A 22336-nucleotide genomic window follows, 5' to 3' on the forward strand; every position below is an offset into this window, starting at 1 on the left:
CCCAACAATGGCTCCTCTACTGCTTCCCAAGTTAGAGCATTGTTTTGGACTTGAACACGGAGTTCAAAAGAGAAAGAAAAGTCACTAGGAACTCATGTAAGTCCTAAAGGAAAGCAGATGAGCCATACAAGGGAGTGACAAGAAATGTAGAACATGTCAAAATAGAAACTCAGACTGAATCCTTTCTTTCTTTCTCTTGCTTTCTTTCTGCATCTACCTATTTATTCATCAGACACACAGTAAACTGTATTTGCTAATTCTAGAGAAGAATTAATACCTGTCTGCTGCTGGAATAAAAGTAATGGAGCTCACATCATGCTCCCTTTCACCATTGGCTGACTACATAATTATGAAGGGTTAAGTTTAGAGGTGAAAGCAACAAGGATGATGCATGGTGGGTGTGTGCAAATTGGAGGATTGGGCCAAAATAAATCTGATGAGGTTCAACAAGGACAAGTGCAGAGTCCTGCACTTAGGAAGGAAGAATCCCATGCATCACTACAGGCTGAGAACCGACTGGCTAAGCAGCAGTTCTGCAGAAAAGGCCTGGGGATTACAGTGGATGAGAAGCTGGATATGAGTCATCAGTGTGCCCTTGTTGCCAAGAAGGCCAATGACATATTGGGCTGTATTAGTAGGAGCACTGCCAGCAGATCAAGAGAAGTGATTATTCCTCTCTATTCGGTATTGGTGAAGCCACACCTGGAGTATTGTGTCCAGTTTTGGTCTCCCCACTACAGAAGGGATGTGGACAAATTGGAGAGAATCCAGCGGAGGGCAATGAAAATGATTAGGGGGCTGGGGCACGTGACTTATGAGGAAAGGCTGAGAGAACTGGGGTTATTTAGTCTGCAGAAGAGAAGAGTGAAAGAGGGATTTGATAGCAGCCTTCAACTACCTGAAGGGGGGTTCCAAAGAGGATGTAGCTAAGCTGTTCTCAGTGGTGGCAGATGAAAGAACAAGAGGCAATGGTCTCAAGTTGCAGTGCGAGAGGTCTAGGGTGGATATTAAGAAACACTATTTCACTAGGAGGGTGGTGAAGCACTGGAATGGGTTACCTAGGGAGGTGGTGGAATTTCCATCCTTAGAGGTTTCTAGGACCCGGCTTGACAAAGCCCTGGCTGGGATGATTTAGTTGGTGTTGGTCCTGCTTTGAGCAGGGGATTAGATTAGATGACCTCCTGAGGTCTCTTCCAACTCTAATATTCTATGATTCTGTGTGGGGGGAGGGAACAACCCACAGTCAAACACCAATAAGATAAGAGAGCAGGAAATACAGAGTTGTTCTCGTTTCTTGTAGATTGAAAAAGGTGAACCCTTTCCAGTGCCACAACTCACTCTGCAGATTTCATTCCCCAACTTGACTTCATCCAAAAACCCCATTCTCTACCTAACTGGATTGTCATCTTCAGATGTAAGTTATGACTATAAACATGAATTCATCTTCATTTTATTTTAAAGTTTAAATGTTGTTCTTCTTTTTTTGTGCTTGGTGTCAGATAATGGAAGACTCAATTTGATTACATATGGGCACTTAAATTTAGCTTTGCTTGCAATCTAAATGATAACCTGGATTTGGAATAAGAGGTAAACCTTCTTAAAGAATTTCTAGAAATGTAGCCATTCACAAAATAATGCCTGCCTAGTTTTATTTAATGGTGTTTCAACAATAGTTTGAAGATATCAAGATTAATTTCATTTATTGTTAAGAGTGTGGCATAGTGTTTAGGGCACTGAAAGGCTTCAGCAGCATCCTGCTTTTTACTGAAGCATGTAGCTACATGCACAGTACCTACCACCACCAATGGTGTGCAGTTTAGATATAGCCTAAATTACCTCATAAAAGACTGTCATATTTGTAATGAGAAAGGTAATATAAATAATATGCTGTCACCTTCATTTTGCTCTTCTACACTCTGGTTATTAACAAATGTATAGAAATGGGTATACTATAAAATGATCTTGTTATTACAGTTGCTAAATCTTAGGAATACTGACCTGTTTCTGGAGCTTTTGAATATTATTATTTTAGACCTTTGGGCAGTAAGAGAGATGGTTTTTTTCCTAACAGAATGCAGTCTGCCAAACCAGTCACCCTATAAATCCATTCAACTCTGGGATGCAGTTTGAGCTGGCAAAAAAAAAAGAATTTACAAAAGATACAGTTATGGTAAGCCTGTCTAAAATATGTACATTCATTGCAGTATTTACCTGGAATGTTTTGAGTAGAATATTTCTAATAAATACTGTTAAGACATTGCTCCATATAATTTCATCTAGTATATTTTAATAGCTGAAGATGTTACCTTTAAAGGTAACATGCTATAATTTTTATTAGCTCTTGCTGCAAAAGCTGCACATGAAGCTGAACTACACATCCTTGGGCCAGATCTTCGACTTGTGTAAATCATTATAGCTCTGTTGATTTCAGTGGAACTATGCCTATTTACATCAGTGTAAATCTTTTATCCTTGTCCTTCTAGTCTAATGAAATAAATATTAAGTAATATTTTAAAGGCCTGAACTTCCACTTCCTGGCCACTTTGTTTAGTCATTTCCAACTATGCAAAGTAGTTAGATGGGGTGGGATCTGAGTTACTACAGAGAATTCTTTCCTGGGTGCTGGCTGGTGAGTCTTGCCCACATGCTCAGGGTTTAACTGATCGTCATATTTGGGGTCAGGAAGGAATTTTCCTCCAGGGCAGATTGGCAGAGGCCCTGGGAGGTTTTTCACCTTCTTCTGCAGCATGGGGCATGAGTCACTTGCTGGAGGATTCTCTGCACCTTGAGGTCTTTAAACCACGATTTGAGGACTTCAATAACTCAGACATAGGTTAGGGGTTTGTTACAGGAGTGGGTGGGTGAGATTCTGTGGCCTGTGTTGTGCAGGAGGTCAGACTAGATGATCATGATGGTCTCTTCCAGTGGTTTCCCCAGGAATTGAAATTAGGGGTGGTGTTTGAATTTATGTGGGGGAGGACCAATGAGATATATAAAAGAGATATGAATAAAGTAAATGTTTTGTTAGGATAATGCAAATTTAACATAAGGATAATGCAAGTTACACCAAAACACATAACAGGTCTAGATTTCTAAAAAAATATAATTTTTTTTAAAAAATGTATTTAATGTAAATTGACTTTTGAAAAGTAAGCTATCATGGGATAAGAGAGAAGTCCTCTCATGGATCAGTAAGTGGTTAAAAGATGGGAAACAAAGGGTAGGAATAAATTATCAGTTTTCAGAATGGAGAGAGATAAATAGTGGTATCCCTGAGGGGTCGGTACTGGGACCATTACTGTTCAACATACTTATAAATGATCAGAAAAAATGGGTAAACAGTGAGGTGGCAAAATTTGCAGATGATACAAAACTATTCAAGATAGTTAAATCCTAGGCAGACTGCGAAGAGTTACAAAGGAATCTCACAGAACTGGGTGACTGGGCAACAAAAATGACAGATGAAATTCAATGTTGATAAATGCAAAGTAATGCACATTGGAAAACAATCTCAACTATACATACAAAATGAAGGAGTCTGAATTAGCTGTTAACACTCAAGAAAGAGATCTGGGAGTCATTGTGGATAGTTCTCTGAAAACAGCCACTCAATGTGCAGTGGCAGTCAATGAGTCCCAACATTCTGTTTGCTTTTTTAAATTGTTGAAATCATGGTGGAATTCCTCAAGGGCTTCTTTTCCATGGTTCCAGATGATGAAGATGTCATCAATGTAGCACAAGTAGAGTAGGGGCATTAGGGGACAAGAGCTAAGGAAGCGTTGTTTTAAGTCAGCCATAAAAATGTTGGTATACTATTGAGCCATGTGGGTACTCATAGCAGTGCCGCTGACTTGAAGGTATATATTGTCCCCAAATGTGAAATAGTTGTGAGTGAGGACTAAGTCGCAAAGTTCAGCCACCAGGTTTGGCATGTAACTAGTTCACAAAACTGGGGGGGGGGGGAACTCGGGGGGCGGAGGGGGAGTGTAGGAAAATCACTGGTCCCTTCTGACCTTAAAGTCTATGAGGCATTCTGATCTGTTACATTTGCCAGGCAGTTTACCCAGATGTAAATGGCTATGTAAGGTGGAAAGTGATTAGGTCCTCCATTTTAAGATTGTTGCAAGTTTCTGCAAAATCAATCTACCAAAAACTGTGAATTAAAAAGTAAGTTTGGTTATTTCTGTGTAACTTTTTTTGTCTAGCCAAGCTCCAGTAATCAATATTCTTTTAGTGTTAATAGCACATATAACTAAACTATAGCAAATTACAAATCACTAGTCTATACATAGGTTGTTTTATTCTAGAGAGTCATATTAAAATGTTTATTTACTAATTCCTGTCCATAAACTTTTAAACAGGACTCTGCTACATACAACTATGCATCCATTAATTGTACTCTGGCCCCATCTGATATAACTCAAGTGAACATTTCATTACGATTATGGAAACCTACCTTTATAAAAGTAAGTAAGCCTTCTCCACATTCAGTATAACTATGGGTTTGAAACAATATTAAGCCAAATATAATGCTTAGACAGTTTTTTTTTAATCTTCAGTCGTCTAGTACTTGAAATTGTTTTCTTACTATTTTAAGAATTCCCTTGAAATTAACCTACATATATTCTGTTACTGAGGTACTCAGAACATCAGAATTAAAAATGCATTTTCACCAGAGCTATATAGAAAAGAACTATTATCTACATGTGATGTGATGCCTCTGTGTATATGACCAAAAATAGCATTCAGATTTTAGCTAACATTTCACATTGCATACTCATATTTCAGCAATTCAGTTTTTCAAGATTCCATTTCCCTTTAAATATCTAAGCTTTGCCTTGTTTTTTGGAGATGAATTAGGCTCCACTCCTGCAAACGCTTATGTATGCCCTGAACTTGATGCTCATTAGTTATACCTGCATGCTTAAGGTATTCACATGCAATTTTTGCAGAATCAGGGCTTTAAATATGTGTGTCTTCATTTCATATTTTTTTGTTTCTTTCCCATAATTTTAACTATACTTGGGGTTCAATCCTACACGTACTGAGAGTGCCTGGCATGTTGCAGGATCAGACCATAGGTCCATGTGCATTATTTCTCTGTCTTCACTGTTGTTTGAAACTTTAGCATCATGTGCAGAATTAATGTGCTGTTTACCCACTCGTCTAGATTCATTCATAAAATTGTTCAATAAGATTTGACTTAATAATCCTAATAGCATCCCACTATTTCTCTCTGTGATTTTTCTATTTATCATTCCATTTTGCTCTCCTACCACCTCACAACCTGAACCTAGTTCTATGCTGTTATTCATCTCTGGAATTTCAGTCTTAAAAATATTTAACATAAACAGTGGAGTCTGTTTTCTTCCAGGCAAGTATTCACAGTTTAAATTTCACTGTAAGAGCATTACTTCAGAGTGAAAACTCATTGCTGATTTTGAGAGGAACCAATCAAAAAGAAGAGGTATGTGCGACCCTAGTATCTGACACCCATTATAGGATTTACCCTGTTAATGACATGTTTGATATGTTACCTGCCGCAGCGAACCACACTTCTTTGAGGAAGAGGTCTATAATTTTCTATCTATTTCTATCTACTCTATTCAGAGTAAAAAAAAAAGTCAGAACTAGCTTAAAATAATATTGAATGATAGAAAAACTATGCTATTTATCAATTTGCATATGAAGTGTAACTAATCTGGAGCTAACCATTGCAGTAAATTAGTGCTTCCCCTATCCATGTGGATATGAGACACTTAAAATAAATCTTTTAAAAACATTAATAATTAAAAAGCAGCTGTCCTAGGTAGTCTTGGGAAAACAAATGTTCTTTAGAAACAATTCTGCTTATTTGCAATATTTTCCTCTAATTCTGTTTCCTCCTCTTCATTACCAAGAATATTTTTATGAAAATAAGATTTTATTTCCTAAAGCTACATCTATCCTGGCTGTGCATTCCTCATTTGCAATAGCTCCTATTGCCTGATCAACTCCTATTAAAGTACATTGCCTGTTAATTGGAGCTAGTATAATCATCTCTGCTATCCTATCTTCTTAAGTTTGTAACTTTTATTTAACTCTTTAAAACATCTTAGAATAGATTGTATAAAACTATACGAAATAAATTGATTATATTGTTTTCTAGGGTAATTTCTGGTTTGTGTAATAATGTATTAGATAACTACACTGGTAACCCTGGGTAAAAAGCTTACTGTATGTTACTGTGCAGTGCCCCCAAGAATTTCTGAAAGAGTGACCTTCAGAATGAATTAGTTCTTGTACATATTGCTTTGAGAACTACAAACTGATTACATGCCAGTGATGAGCCATGAGCTTTTTCTTTCTTTTACTATATACATTCCTTTTAAAACACAGATTAAAATTTAAACCATAATCTAAAATGCGGTTTGGCTTCTCTTGAGGATAAATGGAGCTACCTCTACAGTGTCATATGAATCAGAAATACCTTGTTTTAATTATAAGAAGTTATTGAAATTAAATGTTTAGTTTACAAATTTTAAGGCCTTGCTGCACAAGAGAGTTGCACTGTTTTAACTTAAATTAGTTTTTTGAACCAATTTAAGTTTAAAATGGTGAAAGGCCCTGTGTGGACATTCTTATTTCAGTTCAGCTTAAACCAATTACAAATAAAACTGAAAAAACAAAATAAGTCTGGTTTAGAATGAGAAGATTTTCTACACAGTCTTTTATATTGATTTAACTAAATTGGTTTAAAAATCACAAATTTAGTTAAACCTCTGCAACTTTTTCATGAAGCTAAGCCCTTAACATGCTCTTCTGAATCATGGAGCAAGTACTGTAGACACTCCATAGTGTGAAGCCTTTCCACATGCATTTTCAGTACTCATGAATGAACACGTCTCTTTTTTAGGAGCTTAATACAAACTTAAATAAAATAAATATTTCCCTGTATTACTAAAAATCCTTTCTGAGAATCATTGATAACCATTGATAAACATGGAAATTTTATGCCAAAATTATACATTTTTTGTGACAGCCCTCACTCAGGGTTGGTTGGTAGGGGAGTGCTGCCTAGTAGTTAGGTTAGTGACATACAGAGAGCTGGTTGGTAGGTGAGCCCTGGCCCTAGGGTGACCAGATGTCCCAATTGTATAGGGACAGTCCTGATTTTGGGTCTTTTTCTTACATAGGCTCCTATTACCCCCCACCCCCGTCCCGATTTTTCACATTTGCTGTCTGGTCACGCTACCTGGCCCTCCCACTCCACTGTGCTCCAACCGAGGGCTCTTTGAGGGCTATCCGTGTTCTGACAGCTAGGGAGGCTTAAGGCAGCCCTCCCTGGGCCACTTCCTATCACCTCCCTGCAATTGTCCCAAGGTCACCATCTGGGGCAACTGCCTCCTTCTGGGGTATGGCCCAGCCTCCTGGGCCAGCTCAGTCCAAGGCTTTCCCCTGTTGGGATAGTTCAAACAAAAATTAAGGGGATCAGTCCAGTCCAGAGTTCATATGAGAGGGCAATGCTTCTCTCTCAGTGTGTCTCTGCAGCAGGCCCTCCCTTCCCTCAGGGAGGGGCCTTTGGGCAGTTGTTTTGCCTTTCCCTCAGCTCATCTCCCTGGAGCAGCTGGTAGCAGGTCTGCTCTTCTCCCTGGTCTGCCCCCAAATTAGCTGCTCTCCTGCCTTTTTCTTCCTTCTCCAGATGGTACATTTGCTACAGGTGTGGCAGGGTGAAGCTGGCTGAGCCCAGAGTAATTCCTTAACCCCTGGTTGCTCAGTCTGAGGTTTGTGCACCCCATCACACTTCAGGAAATATAGTTCATTAGAATACTACAGTCACTTTGGGTACGTCCAGACTACCCGCAGTATCGGTGGGTAGCAATCGATTTTTCAGGGATCGATATATCACATCTCATCTAGACGCGATATATCGATCCCCGAACGCGCTCATGTCGACTCCGGAACTCCACCAGAGCGAGCGGCGGTAGCGGAGTCGACACGGGGAGCCGCGGACGTCGATCCCGCGCTGTGAGGACGGGCAGTAAGTCGGAATAAGATACTTCGACTTCAGCTACGGTATTCCCATAGCTGAAGTTGCGTATCTTACATCAACATCCCCCCCTAGTGTAGACCAGGCCTTAGTAGCAGAATTGTGATAAATAAAACAGTGACTGCTAATTAGAAGGTACTTTGCAGTTTGTTGTAGCCATGTTGGTCCCAGGATATGAAAGAGACCAGGTAGGTGAGGTAATGTCTTTAATAGGACCAGTTTCTGTTTGTGGAAGGGACAAGCTTTCAAGCTTCTCAGAATTTCCTCAGATCTGGAGGAAAAAACAAGAGTGTCTGAGCTAAATACAAAGTGGGACAGATTGGTAAGCATAAGTAGGGTGACCAGACAGCAAGTGTGAAAAATCGGGATGGGGATGGGGATGTCTATATAAGAAATCATGATTGTCCCTATAAAATCGGGACATCTGGTCACACTAAGCATAAGGGATTCACTCATGCTGTAGGAGACCACTTAAAATGAAGTGAGCAATTAAGGATCAGCAAGCAGTAGGGTGTGTTACAAATTGTTGTAAGGGCCATAAAAACCAGTGTCTCTAAGTCTGTTTTTTAGTGTCCAGTAGAGTTACAAATTTAAGTTCCAAGGCTCATTTTTTGATGATGTTGGGCACGTTTCTTTGAGGATGAGGACTGAGAGGTCAGGTACCCAGTGATCATTCTGAGAAAAGTGTTCACCTAGAGGTGATAGGGTATTTCTGCCTTTTATCATTTTTCTGTGTGAGTTCATTCGAGGGAGTAGCAGTTATCTGGTTTCACCTACATAATTGTTCCTGGGGCATTTGATGCACTCTGAGGTATACCACATGTTATGATAGGCATGTGTGGGACCCATGAATCTTGAAAGGTTTAATCTGGGGCTACCAATCATTGTAGCTGTGGAGATATGTCCACAGGTTTTCCATCTGTTGTTCTGTCAGGGTCTGGTCACACTTTGAGTTAGTATGTCCTGGTCCGTGGGGAGGTTGGGTGTTGTCTGAAGGCTAGAAGGCAGGGTTTGGGAAAGATTTCTTTCAGGATGTGGTCCCCATCAAGTATGGGTTATAATTGTTAGATGATGTGGGGTGATAGGTAACAACTGGAGGTGTGTGGTCAGTGAGGTTTTTTCCCCCTATATTGAAGCAGGTTCTTCTGGATATTTGGGTGGCCCATTCCATGATACAATCTGCTTCTTTGGTGGCATGTCCTTGTTTAGTGAAGGCAGATTTAAATGTGTTTAATGTGTATCCCGGACTTCCTATTTGGAGCAAATTCTGTGGTATCTGAGTGCCTGGCTGTAGATAACAGATTCCTTGGCATGTCTGAGGTGGTTGTTGGATCTGTGATGGTAAATGTAGTGATCCGTGGGTTTCTTGTATATAGTTGTCTGTAGGGTTCCATTGTTGAATCTAATCATGGTCTTCAGGAAGCTGGTGTGACAATGTTGTAGAGAGAGTTTGATGGCTCGGTGGTGGCGGTTGAAGTTGTTGTAGAAATCTATGAGGAAGTTTAGGTCATCTGTCCAGAGGATGAAAATATCATTGATGTATCTCAGGTATATCACTGATTTTTGTGGTGCATTTTTTCAGAAATTCCTCCATGAGGTGTCCCATAAAGAGGTTGCCATCTTACTAGTCATTGCTGTTCCCATAGTTTGGACAAAGTGTTTGTTGTTAAATATAAAGTAGTTGTTGGTGATGATGAGTTTGGCTATGCATTTGGGGTGGATTTCTGAGTGCTCATTATTTTATAGGTATTTCAGGCAAACAGTGATACCATCATGGTGAGGGATGTTGGTATATAGGGAGATGATATCCATGGTGGTAGGGATGGTATTATGAAGGAGGTTGTTGATGTTGAAGAGTTTCTGGAGGAAGCTTGTAATGTCTTTGAGGAAACTGACCCTTTGTGTGAATTTTACACATCTTGTGAGACTTTACATAAATATCAATTTTCACACTGAGGGTTAAATTCTCTCTTTCTTTAAATTCTACCCACAAAATGAAACTATAGGGTTCTTTTGAAAGTCATACTACAGTATCTACAGTAGGTGATACACGTTATGCTACTTTGTTACCCAGAGAAAAATTTTTTTTACCATTTACCTTTTGAATAATTTTCACAGATCATGGTTATAATTTCAAAAGAACTTCACCCTGGCACCATCCCTTTATGGGTCATTTTACTGAGTGCCTTTGCTGGACTCTTGATTCTTGCACTTCTTATATTTGCATTGTGGAAGGTAAGCTACATATTTATTTGTTTTTATGTTTAGATTTTTACATAGATGTTTAAGGGCTCAGTCCTGTGTTCTTGCCATTAGAACTTGACAAACATCATAAATCCCTAAATTAGTAAAATATCATAATAAATACTTCATGAAATTTCATTTTTCCCTAAGTAAAATACACCATTCTAACCACTTGGGTACAATCAATATGTGCCAGTTTTCTAACAGCGAGGTTTCGTTAAAATTAGATTCAGTTAGAGTTCTTGTCAGAAAAAAGTGGGTTCTGACACAGTTATGCTTAGAAAAAGTGCCGATTTGCACTTTTGTCCTACTAACAAGAAATTCTTCCATCTTGTGAAATAATTTCTAAGCCAGTTCAGTCTGGTCATACTTCAGAGAATCAAAATAATGAAAGTTTCACTGAAATACCCTAGAGCCACTCTGTGGAACACCAACACTGATTCACCACAGTGAAGTTGTTAAGGTATACAATACAGAATGGTAAATAATTTTAGCTAACCATGCCAGGTTTTTCCTGAGTTCCTTGAATTTTGGGTTGCTTAAGCTGAAATACAGTCTCAAAATTTCTTAAACATTTGGAAAGTCAAAGCACCTCTGAGGGTCAGGCCCCAAATACCTACTCACAGATATCACGCCTTAACTCTAGGTATGTATGGTTTGATCCTGAAAAGTTATGAATACTTCTTGAAGGTTCTGGGTGCCTTCCACTCTCAGTCAACTCAGTAGGAATTAAGGTTTCTCAGCATTCCACAATAAGCATTTAAAACCTTGCAAGACCTTTAATGATCCAAAGCCATTTCTAATAACTCTTGAAATAGCCCATAGTTGTAACCATAAATAGTAAACTAAGATTAGAGTTACTAACTTTCCCAAGCAAAATTTCTATACCATGAAAAGGGAGAAGAGTCAAACTCCATAAAGTCCACTTGCTATTGCCAGTCTGTTTTATACATTACAGCAGTATCTTAGAGAGATGGTGCTAGTAAATTTTTAGTATTGGTACTGATTCATAACTGGTTTCTCTTTTAACAATAAAACTGTATACCTTAGGCTACATTGTTTTAAACTGGGAGTCTTGAGGTCCATATCCAAGAATCCACATATAATTTCACACATTCATCCATGCAGATACACTACTGCACATGTACAGTCATTTGAACATATAAGTAAACTGATTACATTCTTAGCTAGCCATTTACACACACATAGTCACTTGATTTGCACGTACACTCGTGGTAGGCACAACATTTTGCTCATATTTCTTTTGATATCAACCTTTTATTTTTATGATATATATATAAAAATATTATTAGGCAATAAAATCAAAAGTGAATAGTGATTTTTGGGTGCCCGACTTGAGACCATTAAAGGGGCCTGATTATCAGAAAGTGTTATGCATCCACCATCTGAAAACCAGGCCCCTTCAAGGTGTCGAGTTTAGCAACCAAAATCACTAGTGAATTTCAAAATGTAGGTATTATGTGTCATTAGTACCTATTAATTGATTCTTAATCATTGCAGAATTAAAATTAAGTAACAATAAAAATACCTCCAGTGCTTACATATTTACAAAATCAGCAGAACTAGTAGAAAACTAACAAATACCTTGACATGTTGGGGCCAATTTTCAAAAGTGGCCCCCGCTACCTTTGCATCTTCAAAATTACACATCTAAAATTCACAGATGATTTTAGACATGAAATTACCAGATTTTCATACACAAAAGCAGGTTTTGTCTGTGCCATGTTGCAGGTTAACAAAAACTGGCCTGTTAAGTGGTGATTCTGAGTGGAATTAATACGCTGTATAACTAGCTGTCTGTTGCCCTCATAAACACTGAAAAATATAACATTATATTTGTTATTAGCTGAAAAATTAAATGAAGAGTGTAGCATTATAAAAATATTTTGTTATTGACTTCAGGTTTGATATTCTTCAGCAATTCAAATTTCATATTATAATTTAAAGATAGATACATTCTGTTTTACTGCTGTACTTAAATATTTTGCCACAAGTGGGCAGTCTTATCAAAACCAAAACTCAGTATGTCAGTAATTAGTATGTATAGCCACTGGAAAATCTGGAATTTAAACAGTAAACTAATATTTATTCAACAGTCTTCTAGTTTGTTTGAAGACTTGACAAATCTTTGACACTTTCTGTCAGCATAACAATGATTCAGCAATCATTGTACATTAACTTTGCTCTCAGTTCGTCTGTTAGTGTGAGATATGTCATTATTGTTCCAATCCATTAAAACAACATTGTACTTCAGTGATAAGTGAATTTGTATCATCTGTAAGCATTAAAACAATAAATAACAACATTTAAGCTTTGCCAAATTGTCTCATATGTTTCTAAAATTCCAGTTTTGAATTGCTTCCTCTTTTTTCTGCCATATACAGGTTGGATTTTTCAAAAGGCCACTAAAGAAGAAAATGGAGAAATAAAGAATTCTACCAAAGGAGAATATGTTGCAATTAAACAATTATCTGTTCTCAGGTCTGCCTCAAATATATGACTGTAAAGCTATAAATATAGTTATAAATGTGATGGTCACAACATTTTCTAAACTCCATCATGGACTAATCAAGGTGTTGTTTTTTAAAAAGAGAAAAAAACAACAACAAACAAATCAAGTATATAGATGGATGTTAAAAAGGGAAAACAACAACCCTATAGTATTTTGTAATATATTAGGAAATACTGTATTTTAAGCTGTTACTCATTTTTGGAGAGTAATTCCATTTTAAAATTCTGGGTTCTTTTGCATAGGGAAAATAGTCTCTTCATATTTTTTATCAAATGAAGTAATTCTTCAGCCCAAATTATGCAAGAAACCAAGTTGTAAGTAGTAATCATAATCTCTTTACCACATGTTCCTTATTTTCAAAAGAACAAAGTATTCAAAAGTCATTTCTCATAATGGACTGGCAATTGGCTAAGCCAGACTTTCAAACCTTGAGCATGCACCAAATATAGTCGGGTATATTTGACAAAGGGATGATCCAGAGGAAAGGAGCAACTGCAGAGCTTGCATGAAACGTGCAATTCCAAGGGCTTTTCTTCCCTCTTAATGTAGTTCATCCAGATGTACAGAGGCCATTCCATGAAATACATTTCATTTAACAAAACTATTCAGGATTGATCCCTTAAGTCATACAAGTGTCTGAACCAAAATCTGACTTTTAGCAGGCCTGTAAAATTATGCTCACAATAATTACAAGCACAGCTGATTGCACATTTTTGCAAATAAGCAGATGTACATTTGGACTCACAAACTGATGTGCCCATCAATATTGTATGTGTTGTGTTTTCTAGATGCAACCTGAAAATTTGTCCCTCACTGTGTATGGTGGAGAAGCTAGTAGGGTTGTTTCTTGAGCTATCCATGAAAAGTTACTGTGTAGCTATTTAGTTCAGTAGGTTAAAAGTTCCCAACCATATAGTTTATCAAAAGAGCAGTTAGAAAAGCACTGACAAGCTTTTTGTATTACAAACCACACTTCATTTGTTACTTACAAGTTTAAAAACTGATGCAAAATTTGTTCACTGATTAAGCATTTAACAAATGATGTTTATTTTGTATCAAAGATTTAAAATGTTATATAATACACTGAAACACAGATACTAAAAGTATATTTCTCTAAACCCATTTAGAATGCTAATCATTTTTAATATAAAGCTGCCTCTTTCTTTCACCTGGGTCACCTTCCTTCTATAGAATGAGCATATGTGGATATGCCTTCATCTTCCAAAAGTAGCCCCACATTTAGACAATGGAGTTTATTCATCTCCTTGGTACAAATTTCACTGAAATGCAAAAACCACTGCAGTTTTTCCAAAGAACATAACAGGCATATTTGTTTTATTCTTTGACAATAGTTTTATCCAGTATACTGTTACTTCTTAATATGAGTGTATATTTTTCTAAAAAAGTGACCATAGGTTGAATTATATATGTTGGCAAATAGAGTTCTGGAAATTTAGGAGGTGCTTCATATTTGAAAGAGGATATCAGGGAGTAAATCATGGAGTCCCTTGTATCTATTCTTTGGCTTATATGGTAGTCACTGGGATGGGTTGAGACTCATGAATATAGCAAGTATGAGTTAGTTTGCAAGTGTTTGTAAACTTTATTTCATATGCAAGAAAAATTATGATTGCACAATCATAGCCTGACTGGAATTGCCCATGTCTAGTATTTTAATGAATATAATTCATTAGAAAGTGTGGCAGAGTCACAACATGGACTTTATAAATAGCTGCATCTCTGCTGTCCCATGGAGTTTATGAAATTTGGAGTAATTCCACCAAAGTTAATGGACTTACTCCAAAGGTACACAGGTATAACTGAGAGCAGAAGTCCCTCAAATGCAGAGGTGCTCTGTTGTTGTGGTGATGGACAGAACTAGAATTCAAAGAGTGGTGTATAAAAAAAAAAACCCTGCTTCATTCAGTGTGCAAATTGGTCAGCAGTTGAATGATGAAAAGGTTCACTCATTGCACAATGAAGATAAATATTAAACAGCTGCTTCATTGTCTGCAGTCCAGTTTGCACTTGATAGGAGTACAGGTTTAGTAGCTAGACATGGCCACATAGCAATGATGTTATCTGTCTGAGGTACTTAGTATGGTGATGAAGGCCATATATCTCTTTGTGTGCCTCCAATTATTAATGTGTTTATCCTCACACCATCCCTGGGAGATGGGGAAAGTGCTATTATCGATATTTAGGCAGAGATATTGAGTGACTCCCCTATGGTCACACAGGAAGTCTGTAGCAGAGCAGGAACTGAACCCTCACTCTCCTGAATCTCTGTCTAGTGCTTTAACCACAAGGCCATTCTTCTTCCCCACCTGTGATTAACTGCTGTATAAAAATGCATATGTTATAATATAATGGGGCAGTGCTAAGATACGTAATTTTAACTGTAGCATGTCTTGACTTTTAAGTGCTTCACGTTGCAACTACGATGATCTGTTAAGCAGTATTTGTAATGAAATGTTACATTTAATGCTGTTATTGACTAATATGCATCAGCAACCATGTTAGTTTTTGTATACAGTATATTTTCCTAGAGAAAGAGTACATAAGTATTCTTCCTAGGTTCAGCACTTTTCCACTCATTTTAGTCACACTTTGCATCATACATGCAATAATAGGCTTTATATAGTTGCCTTTCTTCTCTGTTTGTACCATGGCGCTTTCTTCCTGCTCATTCTGGCTCTCTTAGATTTTCAATTTAAAAAAAGAAATGATTTAAACATAATAATATGTAAAGTAAGTACTGCCATGGAATTCTTCCTTATCACATAACCTGCATTAGCAATGCACCATTTCTACTCCATAGAACCTTTGCGCACACCATCACACAAACACTATTACTCTGTCAAGTATCAGAGGGGTAGCCATGTTAGTCTGGATCTGTAAAAGCAGCAAAGAGTCTTGTGGCACCTTATAGACTAACAGACATTTGGGAGCATGAGCTTTCGTGGGTGAATACCCACTTCGTCGGATGCATGTCCCAAATGTCTGCTAGTCTATAAGGTGCCACAAGACTCTTTGCTGCTTTTACTATTACTCTGATTACACAAACCATAGAAAACTCCATTGAAACCAATGGTGCAAATATCAGAAACATTTCACTGACATTCTGCATCTACTAAAAAGGTTACAAAAAATACTCTACTTCACATATTAAGGAGCAGCAAGTTGCAATATGATTCTAATAATTAACACTTGGTGGGTTGGGACTTTTATTATTTTCCTCAGCATGACATACAGGCAGGGCACTCAAAATCAGCCTGGCAGAACGTGCATGAGAACTGTCTCTGGACAGACAAGCAATTCATCAAAATCACATTCTCTGATCTCTTGGAGCCAAATCCTGTTCCCATTGAAATCAGAAGAAGTTTTGCTGTTGATTTCAATGGGAACAGGCTTTGACATTTGGAGAGGAAAGAACAAAACCACTCAAGCAAGGGCTATGTTGCTTATATCACAGGTACCAAAGGCTGCTGACCCATGTGAGAAAGTCAGCAGACATCTGATCTTTGTCCATTGCAAGGGAGAAATCACAATCCATGAGGCTAGAACAGTCTTTGTACCATTTTCAATGCATAAGTGCATCTGCAAAGGAAATATGAAGGCTCCAGATTACCTTGAAGTCCTCAGTCCCTTAGTTAGAATGCTCCCAACAGTAGATGTCCAGAGTCCAGAGTCTAGAGCAGGAATCAAAAACACTGTTTAAACACCTTCTGTCCCAGCCCCCGCAGGACTCCTGGCCAACTTAACAGCACAATACACAGCACAAAGCCTTTGTTTAAATTTGTTAGCATATGTATTGTGCTGTTAAACCCATATTAAAGAATGAACGTCCTCCCTAGCTGTGTTCTGCTCCTTTAAAGGTGGGGGCTAGCTGTGTTCTGCTCCAGTGGGTGGGGGCTAGCCTCCCCAAGTCTTTCCAGTACCCCATACCCACTAAAAATCTCTTGCCAGTACTGCGTACTGGAGTGTACCACCCTACTTGCACTCCTGGCTGGCCCTGCCCTTATCCCAAACCCTATGCCAAGGCTCGCAAAGAGGTCTTCAGTGGGCAGCCTTATAACTGTCTTCTGCAGTGCCTGCACTAAGAGAGGTCTTCCAGATGGACTCAGGGCTTTTGAGGCCTGGTTACACTGGTCCAGTGTTTTTGCCTGGCATACAGAGGCCGGAGCAGGGATAAGGATTGCACCAAGGTGAGCTATATGTTTTAAGTTTTATGCTTCTGAACAACCTAATTTTTCAAATCTTCTATCAAATACTGCATACAGGATCATCCTAGCTACAAAACCTATTTTGTAATTATATTGCTTGTTATTTTTAACTAAAAGTGAAGGCAAAAAGATGCACATATGAACAGAACAGAGCTCTTGCAAATGCATGCACCTTATCAGAAACTTTAAGTGAAAATTTCTCCCAGGCCCAATTTTATCCAACTTGTGCATTTTTCTCATTACTTGAAAATGTGAAGACTTGGCTGGATTTCTGCCATGAGTCCATCTCACAGTGTAAAGCACTATGTACTCTTTCAGCTTAATGTAAATGATTAATAATAATGTTTTTTAGTAGACCCAAAGAAAAATAATGCATTATATAGGATTTTTAATTATGTCCTCATTTATTCATAAACTTGTGAACAGTTCATCAGCTGGTGTAAATTGTCATAGTTCCATTCCATCAGCTGCGTATTTACCCCTGCCTAAGTAAGTATTTGGAACATGAATATTTGTTTGTAATTAAAGGCAACATTTTAAACATTGATATCTAATGCACACCATCAAATATGCAGACAAGACATTTTGAACATGCAAATGCATACTTTGCACATACAGTGCATGCAGTTCTTTTATGGATGCAACTTAAGCATCAGTGTTTGAAAAACTGACCTCATATGTTTCTTTTAATCTGCCCTGAAATTTTGTTGCTGTCACATAGCATTAAATTCCTCCACCACTAGTTGAGATTTTCCAGCTTTTTGACTTATTATTTTAATATTGATGGGGATCTTATCCCACAGAATTTTTGTGTGAGGCAGCTAAAGAACACTACATGCTGATGAAAGGCACCATACTGTACATATGGTGATGGCAAAAGCCCTCTTTCCCAAACACCATATATTTAGGGAGGAGTTAGAACCTCAGTCAAAGTCACAGATGGCTCATTAGGCTGACATGGTTTAAGGCACATCAGTGGTACACCAGAGAGTGACGTGGCTAATATCACATCCAACCATCTTTAACTTGTCTAACCCTGGGAATCACATACCTGTTTTGCAGGTGGGTGAACTAGAGGCTGCCTTTCAATGTGAGAGCAAGCGAAACACAAACCCACCACCTTCAGGATGGTTATCAACTGCCTCAACCACTCAGCCACCACACCTCTATAGAGCCTTACTATAGACTTTAAAAAAAGATGTGTCTTGGAAAATAGTTCAAGCAGGGCACCATATGAACAAAACATGGCCATAAGTGGTGGCAGGGGGAGAGAGACCAAAGGAGAGAGCACCACTGTTTATTATACCACTTAACAGTAATAACTATTGAAATTTTGCACACCTTTTAAGAGAGGAAATCGTAAAAAAAATCCTGTTAAATTCTGCATGTTTGCTTTTCTTCTGTAAAATTGTTCCATATCATTTTATCAATAAATAATAACAATGTTTCCAGCCTGGTTGACTATTTTGTTTGTTTGATATAATGTTGCTCCCTAGGCATTATGAAGGAACCATAATATGAGAACAAAGGTGTTTGTCATGTGGATAGAAAAAGTATTGTAGAAGTACGCATTGGGGCAAAACTATAAGAGCAAGGAAATTTCGGCCATTATTAAGTATGAAATTACTGCAGCTAAAATAACGTTATAATATCTGACATCCCGAGCCAAATTTTCAAAAGAGCCCCTGAAGCTGTACACATTTTGTGTACACACACCATTTTGGAAACTTTTAAAATACCAAGAACATAAGAACAGTCATATTGGGTCAGACCAAAGGTCCATCCAGCCCAGTATCCTGTCTGCCGACAGTGGCCAATGCCAGGTGCCCCAGAGGGAGTGAACCTAACAGATAATGATCAACTGATCTCTCTCCTGCCATCTCTCTCCTCCCTGTGACAAACAGAGGCTAGAGACACCATTCCTTACCCATCCTGGCTAATAGCCATTAGTGGACTTAACCTCCATGAATTTATCCAGTTCTCTTTTAAGCATACACAAAACATTCATACATCTACACAGTATGTCTAAACTCCTAACACTGACAAAGTTTCACATCACCATGGACATTAAAAATGAAAGCATATTGTCTCATGTTATCTGTCCCTCTGGCCAATCCACAATTGTTCCCTGCAGTTTGTTCTTGAATACTGAGCTGTCTTGTCTAATCTAAAATGACTCTTCACCTCCTCCACAGCCTATCAAAATACTTCACATAGAATTTGCTGGAAGGCAAAGATAGCAACTTTTGTTTCACAACACAATGTTTTTGTAAAATGTAAATCAACTACACTACTGCATTTTTTTTTATCTAAGTGACCTTATCAGATAGAAACCGGCTTCAACTGTGACTCAATATTAATAACATCCTGTCCCATGTTGAGAAAATGTTTACCAAGACTTCTATGATGTACATGTCTAATAATAAGATCTGTCTGAAAAAATTCCATTGAAAAAACATTTTGAAAAAAAAATGGGATTGGGAGAGGATCACAAAATTTTTTGCAATTTTTTCCCCATTTTCGGGTCTCCTTTAATGACATGACTCCATATGAATAAAACAGATCAGAATTACACCCTCAAGTAAGCCTTGTAGCATATTGTATTAGTGACACAAAACTGGATCTAAATCAATCAAATTGAACAATCCTAGTCCTGGAACCTGCACACTTTAAAGACACTGGCACTGTCCAGTTCACTTCAGTGAGTGCAGGATTAAACCCTGTAAGATTGTAAACCACAAAATGAAGGGGCTATGTCTGCTGCAGCTACACTGCTTTAGTGTTTTAAGTGTAGACACACCATCTCCCCAAGAGGCGGTAGCTAGGTCTACATCTGGTGGGGTGGGGGTTTAGGTCAGTTTAATTACGTCCCTGTCAGGTGTGAAAAATTCACACCCCTGAGAGATGTAGCTATACTGATGTAATTTTTTCAACATAGACCAGCCCAAAGACTAAGAGAGTTCCAAAATCATAGTAAAAGGGTTATATGGGCAATCATCTGAACACTGAAGAGATATAGATACAGCTACCTGATCATTCTTCTGATAGAAGACAGTCACTGTACTCATGGTTAATACTTACATAGCACTTTGTAGATGTAAAATGCTGTAGCTAGACTGGCCCCTTGCAATCTTCCTTAAAATAAGAGGAGGAGTGAGCAGACCAGGGAACAAACTGTGACCCAGCGTTACAATTCAGTTCATGCTTCTCCCTTTTTCTCAAGAGGATGTAAGCCATGCTAGCCCTTTTCCTGGTCTGGCTTACTTCCTCTTTAGATGCACTGGCTCAACGCTGCTGATGGGGGCATGAGGGGGCTGGAGGTGATGAAGCCCCACCACTTCACATATGGAGGAGGAGAAGTAGACTGGCAGCTTCCCCATCTCAACAGGGGGAGATATTTGATTGACCAGAAGGGGAAAAACACACCCTGGGATTCTGAAAAGAGACGACGGGAAGAGGCAGGCTTGGTTGCTCTGGGACCTTCATTGCTCTCCTTATCTGGAACATATATGAGATTGAGTGTGTTGGTGGATGACAGGAGAATTCTCTCCCTCTCCCTGCTGCAATTGGTTAGGTTCTGGGGGCAACAGAAGTTTGATGCCTCTTGCACCCTGCCTGGTCTTATATTTGGAGCTCTCTAATGGAGCTTTGCTGTGGTTGCTGCCCCATTCTCCCTGCCCTCTAATGGAGATGCAGTTGGAACTGTGTTTCCAGGATGCAATGGATCTGATAGATTGCTAATTTTGGGGATTAAGAAGGAATTTTTCCCTTGGAACTAGATTGACAAGGTGTCCAGTGGGTCTGTGGTGGGAGGAGGGGATATTTTAGGTTTTTTGCCTTCCTTGTAGTATCCTGGAGGCCATTGGTTTTAGGTTGATAAAATGTCAGGATGGATTTAAAAGTTGTAAGTTTAAAATGGAGTTTGTAACCTTGTCATAGCTGGTGGCCCATTTCCAGTGTGGGTGAGAGGCCCAAAGAGAGCAGCTCCCAGAGATAACCATGAGATCCAGGAGATAACTGATTGACCCTAATAACCTTGAGAAAGAAGGGGAGATCTTAAGCCTTCACAGACTCAGGTATCCTTCATCTATACCACAATATATATTATTATGTGTATGTAGCTGAGCAGTTACCCTGCTCCAAGGGGAGTGGGGGAGAGATGGGTTGATTGGGGAAGAAGCCACAGCTGTGGCCACACCCAATCAGGCCACACCTGGCCCTGTTGTAAGAGCTCAGGGAGGTGCTGGGTCAGTTTCTCTCTAGCTTTGGAGAGAGAAGTGTCTAGCTGCCTGTAACACAAGGGTACCTGAAGCAGAGCAGTTCTGGGGAAGGGAAAAGGAGCTGGAGAGCTCCAGCCTGGCAACTCCCCATGCTGAGGCCTTGGTAAAGGCCTAAGGAGGTACTGGGGCTGCAGAGGCTGCTGGTCCAACCCCCTTGCCAGTGATGAGTGGCCATTACAGACTGCAATCTGCCCCAGGGAAAGAGGGCAAAATGATGACTGGCAGTAGCCAATGAGGCTAGGTGGGTGTGGGGGAGGGAGGGGCTTGAGGTTCCCCTGAGGAGGGGAGACTTAGAGTATGGGGTGACTGCTGTAAGGCAGCACCCCAAGGTAAAGGGAACCAGGGTCCTGGATGGACACGGGGGCTGCGGCAGGTGAGACACTGGCCAGCAGGAGGTGCTCTGGGGCTGGAAAAGAAGCTAATTTCTGGGCTGACCAGCAGGAGGCACTGCAGCGGTGAGTCTGCCATCTGCTACAGTGTACCACAATTATTCTTGCAGCAAAATGACTAACCAAGTACTATTTCATGAACTACAATTGGTTAATAATGTAGTGAAAGCATCCTGATTGGTTAATAATTAAATCACTGTGTTTTAATAGCATGTGCTGCAAAGAGCCGCAGAAGACATGCTAAAAAGCCGCTTGTGGCTCGTGTGCCGCACTCTGAGTATCACTTTTAGATTAATCTCCAACAATGAGCACTCATTCCAGGTTCCGGCAGGGCCAGCACCAGCCCAGCAAGCAACGAAGGACCAGCTGCCGAATTGCCGCCGAAGACTGAAGTGGCGGCAGTAGAGCTCCCGCAGATCATGATTGCAGCTCTTTTTTTTTTCTTTTTTTTTTTGCTGCTTGGAGCGGCAAAAACCCTGGAGCCAGCCTTGAGTTCCAGGCACCCTTAACAATTGCTTTTAAACATACAAATGCTAGTCTTCCTTCCAAATTGCAACACCAGCACCAGAAAAAATGTAACTAACATTTAATATAACCTCCTGCCCGCAAAGAATCCCCATTAGAATGTCCCTCTT

At 39.2% G+C, this 22336-nt stretch overlaps 1 protein-coding gene across 4 annotated transcripts in view; it reads left to right on the forward strand.

Annotated features, from left to right (window-relative positions):
• ITGA1 (integrin subunit alpha 1) overlaps window positions 1-22115 on the forward strand; it is a 118923-nt gene extending 96808 nt beyond the window's left edge. For 2 of the 4 annotated variants that reach the window (XM_039543410.1, XM_039543413.1), the window contains 7 exons: window positions 1301-1414; window positions 2072-2170; window positions 4362-4466; window positions 5375-5467; window positions 10148-10264; window positions 12679-12775; window positions 18095-18479. In XM_039543410.1, coding sequence (XP_039399344.1) covers window positions 1301-1414; window positions 2072-2170; window positions 4362-4466; window positions 5375-5467; window positions 10148-10264; window positions 12679-12723 — 573 coding nt within the window. In that variant the 3' untranslated portion in view covers window positions 12724-12775; window positions 18095-18479. Of the gene's footprint in view, window positions 1-1300; window positions 1415-2071; window positions 2171-4361; window positions 4467-5374; window positions 5468-10147; window positions 10265-12678; window positions 12776-18094; window positions 18480-20307; window positions 20399-20971; window positions 21109-22022 lie in introns of those variants that run through there. The other 2 variants (XM_039543411.1, XM_039543412.1) reach the window with 2 other exon arrangements.
• Window positions 22116-22336: the final 221 nt, after the last annotated feature.

Source organism: Mauremys reevesii, linkage group 6 (genome assembly GCF_016161935.1).
Source record: "Mauremys reevesii isolate NIE-2019 linkage group 6, ASM1616193v1, whole genome shotgun sequence".
NCBI lineage: Eukaryota > Metazoa > Chordata > Testudines > Geoemydidae > Mauremys > Mauremys reevesii.